A 4,725-nucleotide genomic window follows, 5' to 3' on the forward strand; every position below is an offset into this window, starting at 1 on the left:
AGCTTGGGCTACAAAGTGGGCTCAAGGCCAGCTTGAACTGCATAGTGAGACCCTGTCTCAAAAAAAAAAAAAAAAAAAAAAACTGGAAAGAAAGCCTTGAAAGGGTAAGAACAAATAAAATATTCTGTTTTACCCAGTGAGCAGTAAGCTTTTGGAACCTTAAGAGTAGTCCAGAGTGAAATATAAATGCTTGCAAGATGATGCGTATGGGGTTATTAGGTGAAGCACCAGTTGTTGGGAATGTCAAGCACATTGATCTAATAAGAGGAATGTTTTTGTTTGTTTTTTGTCTTTTTGAGACAGGATGTCTATGCATTCAGGCTAGCCTGGAGCTCACAGCAATCCTCCCACCTCAGCCTCGGAGTGCTGCGATTATAAGCATGCACTACCACACCCAGCTAGTAAGAGGAATATTCTGCACATTGATTATTAGGGGCAATAGTGAACACAATAATTATTTTTGTTTGTTTGTTTTTGTCTTTTTGAGACATGTTCTCCCTATGTATTTCAGGCTGGCCTTGATCTCACTATCTAGCCCAGGCTGGTCTCCAACTTGAGACAATCCTCCTGCATTAGCCTCCCAAATCCTGGGAATTTACTCGTGCACCACCACACCCCATTGAACACACTGTTTATTACAATGTTGAACACATCAATTATTAGAAAGAATGTTGACTGCATCAACTGGTGGAGGAATGTTGATCGCATACCTAACATGTTGAGGTTGCTATTGTAAAGGCTACTTAGACTCTTTGTTTTTTTGCTTTTTGAGACAGGTTCTCACTGTATAGTTCAGGCTGGCCTTAAGCTCACTAAGGAGTCCAGGTTGGCTCTGAACTCATGGTGATCCTCCTACCTCAGTCTCCCAAGTGCTGGGATTATGGGCATGCACCATCACACCCAGCTATTTAGACTCTTTTGATTCTCTGTCAGGGACGGAATGAATCAGTAAGATAACTCAGTTTTAGCATCCCAGAGAGGCCTTCCAGGATAATCCAAGGTGAGTTTTGCTACCCAGCCCAAGGTGGGTTCAGCCCAGGGTCACAGAAGACAGCTCCTCTTTTCCTGGGTCCGTATAGGCCCCTAGATGCTCAGGGGTGGTGAGGCAGCACCCTGTTTCTTCTAGATATGCATATTGGCGTAGAGTTAGGGCGCTCCTTTCCACACTGGGTGCAATGTGTGGTGGTTGTGTGAAGCTTTGGTCTGTTCCATTCAACTGAACCTTCCATGGAGATGAGATCTCAGATCTTCCCTTTCTGAGTTTTGTTACATAACAGGGTGTTTTAGAATCTGATAACTGACAACTATTAGTCATACTTTCCATTTCTCAAATCCCAAATCCTTAAGTGTCTCAAATTAGGATTCTATTGTGAATTAAAGTAGCACCTAATGAAAATTTGGCCACGCAATTTTTTCTGCCAGTTAGGAATGGTATAAAAATAGCCAACCTGCTAAAATATTCATTTGGGCCCCATTTGTTGGAACGTTGTAATGTTGCCACTGCCAGTAACATTCATGGGCTTCTTCCCTCACCTCAGGGCCAAGATGGGGTCTTCTAGTCCAAGACCCAGCAGGAAGAAGCTACCTATAGAGACCAGGAGGGTAAGCACCCACACGAGGCCCGAGGCTCTGTTGCAGGTTGTGATTCCAGTTACCTACCTGTGTGTCCTGGTCCTTACTGCAGGTTGAATTGACTGAACTCATTCTCACATTTCACTGTCTGCAGAGCAACGTTCAACTGTTCTGCCCCTGCTGCAATTTGTCCCAAAAATGGCTGCATAATATACACATGGATGAATCCTTTGGTCAAAGAGTCTTTCTTCTCAGTTTAAAAAGCTGCTTCTTGTACTCTGCAATTGAAGTAAAAGAAAAAAATAGGTCTATATTGAATAGAAGTAAAACACAGTGTAGAAGTTGTTCCTCTTTAGAAAACTTTGGCTTTATCTACACTGGGGTCTAAGTCTAGGAACATCTAATTTTAGCATGAGTTAGGTATGTGTCAGAACTAGAAATCAGTAAGAAAAAACTTCTAGAGCAATGATGAATTGGTCTCTGATTATATGATTTTGTTTGATTTATGGAGTCTGTTCCCTATTTGGATATTCATGTATCTTTTTATGTTTTTGTATCAGACAGGGTCTTGTTAAGTACCCCTGGCTGGCTTTGAACTGGAGTTGATCTTCTTGCCTCGGGCTCCTGAGTGTACCACCATGCCCAGCTTCATATATCAACTTCTTCTCCATTTCAAGGCTTCTTTTTCATAGCACCCTCTAAAGCAGTGTCCTTTTTAACTTTCTCCCTTCTTTATGTAACTGTTAGGTATTATAGATGCCTTATAGATCTTACATTATTTTTTTCTCACTTCTTTATGCCTCCAGAGTCGCTCTGCCCCTAAGTACCCAGACACTAATAACTCACTTTCACCTTCTCAAAGTGGTTTGATTGTTTTTTTTGAACTGGGAATCTAACTGAGGACCTTGTGCTTGCCAGCCAGGCACTTGTGCCACTGAGCTATATCCCCAGCCCCAACCTTCTCAGGTTGTGATTCCTGAGAATCACACATAACATGATCAATTGCATTCATTCACCCCATTTCTACTATGTGCCAAATACTGGGGATATCATGCTCTGCCCTGAAAAAACACCATCAGCAGTAGGCCAGGCAGACAGCTACCAATAAATACACTGTGTGTGGCTAGAAGGAAGCACAGGATACAGAGGGAACACAGGGAGGCCATGAGGGAAAGTTCTCAGAGGCACTCAGAGGAGCTAAAAGAGCTCAGGCCAACCAGCTCAGAGCCCAGCACTGAGAAACATTGTTGGAGATGACAGTGTGGGTTGAATGATAAAACTCTTTGAGGCCACCTTCAAGACTGAGCCAGATCTGGTAGCACATGCCTGTGATCCCAGCACTCTGAGAGGCTGAGGCAAGGGGATTACAAGTTCAAGCCCAACCTGGGCAACTTAGCAACTCAAGACCCTGTCTCAAAATAAAAAATTTATTTGTTTGTTTTTGTCTTTTTGAGACAAGGTCTTGCTATGCAGTTCAGGCAGGCCTTGAGCTCACTTTGTAGCCCAGGCTGGCCTCAAACTTGCAACCATCCTCCTGCCTCAGCCTCCTGAGTGCTGAGATTACAGGCATGTGCCACCACACCCAGCAAAATTTTTTTTTTTTTTTGGTACCAAGAATTGAACTCAGGACCTTGTGCTTGCCAAGCAGGCGCTTGTGCCACTGAACTATATCCCTGGCCCAAAATAAAAAATTTAAAAAGAGATAGGGTTGTATGTAGCTCGGTGTGAAGGCCCGAAGTTCAACCCCTAGTACTGGAAAAAAAAATTTACAGGAATTTCCTAAAATATTTTAAGGAGAGGAATGGAGTGATTTTCATTTCTAAATCATTCTTCTGTCTGTTTGCAAGGCATTATGTTGAGTGCTAGGGCACACACAAACACATGTTTGCTGCTTCTCTCTGGGAGGAGTGGCTGCCCTTGGGGATCTAGACCTGCGCTGTGGGGGCAGGAGCAGAGAACAGGACCACAGAGGGCCGTGGCCAAGCAGCCCACAGAATGATTTTAGGCAGAGTTGCCCCCCTCTATGCCTCCTGTGGTTTAGAAAAGTAAGAAGGAATAAAAAAGTAGAAGAGTACACCATGCTCTGGAGAACAAAGATGCTTTATACACCAAGATAACTGCTGTTAGAGGAACATTTTCTCCCTTTCTACCCTTCATACCTTCCTATTCTTAGTTTGACACATCATCTCCCTCAAAAACAGTACCCAAAGCTTCTTATTCAACATAATTACCTTTTCAACTTGATTCTGGATTTAGAAAAAAAAAACACAAAACCAAGTAAAGGAACATGTTTATTGATTTTGACTTCAAGCCCAAAGACAGCCTCTGTTGTAGACTCTGTTCTCAGGGAGAGGATTTTTCCTAAATTAAAGTGATCACAGTGACTCTTAGTGTAAGTCCCTTGAGCTGGGAAAAATGAATTTGCTCCTAGGGTCCAGTGCTTGATGCTTCCCCCGGCTTTGGAAGAAGTCAGGGTATCGGACCATGGCCAGTGTGGATTGTGCATGTCTGCACACTTGGGCACACACATGGGGAAAGTTTAGAAGAGAACAATGTTGATCTCATAACCTCTAGGCTTTGGGGAAAATAAGAAGGAAGGAAATACCTTTCCCTTTGTTCCTTCCGGTCTCAGACCTAGAGACCCAGACTTTGGTAGGATAAAGAGAGGGGGAGGGGTTGAGCATGCCAGACAGACTCCTGGCCCAGAAGTGACACAGACTGACTACTCACAGTTCATTCCTCCTTTGCCTGGACTCTACTTCTACACAGATCTGGCCCTGCACATACAGAGGTTTTCAGGATATAAGGCCCTGCTTGATGTTCCCAAGGATACTCATTGTCTTCATTTAGACTTTTTCTTCTCTTGAAACTTTTGCTTTGTTTTGCTTTTTGAGACAGGGTCTTACTGTTTAGCCCCATCTGGCTTTGAATGCACAGTGATCCTCCTGCGTCAGTCTCCTTAGTGTTGGCATTACAGCCATGTGCCAGATGGCTCTCTTGAGACTTTTGCCAGAGATCTCCCTCAAGAGTTCAGAAGCTGGAAAAAAAAAAAAAAAGATTTCAGGAGCCAGCCATAATGGGGCACACCTAGTAATCTCAGCTACTCAGGAAGCTGAGACAAGAGAATTGCAAGTTCAAACCCAGCCTGGGCAA

General features: G+C 43.6%; 1 protein-coding gene across 1 annotated transcript in view; it reads left to right on the forward strand.

Moving 5' to 3' along the window:
- The window catches only part of LOC102024019 (chromosome unknown open reading frame, human C11orf85), a 32,270-nt gene that overhangs the window by 22,681 nt on the left and 4,864 nt on the right, over positions 1-4,725 (forward strand). Inside the window, exon 8 of the mRNA XM_005384541.2 lies at positions 1,539-1,602. Coding sequence (XP_005384598.1) covers positions 1,539-1,602 — 64 coding nt within the window. The remainder of the gene's footprint in view (positions 1-1,538; positions 1,603-4,725) is intronic.

The sequence above is a fragment of the Chinchilla lanigera genome, unplaced genomic scaffold (assembly GCF_000276665.1).
Source record: "Chinchilla lanigera isolate Chin_1 unplaced genomic scaffold, ChiLan1.0 scaffold00021, whole genome shotgun sequence".
In the NCBI taxonomy this organism is placed as follows: domain Eukaryota; kingdom Metazoa; phylum Chordata; class Mammalia; order Rodentia; family Chinchillidae; genus Chinchilla; species Chinchilla lanigera.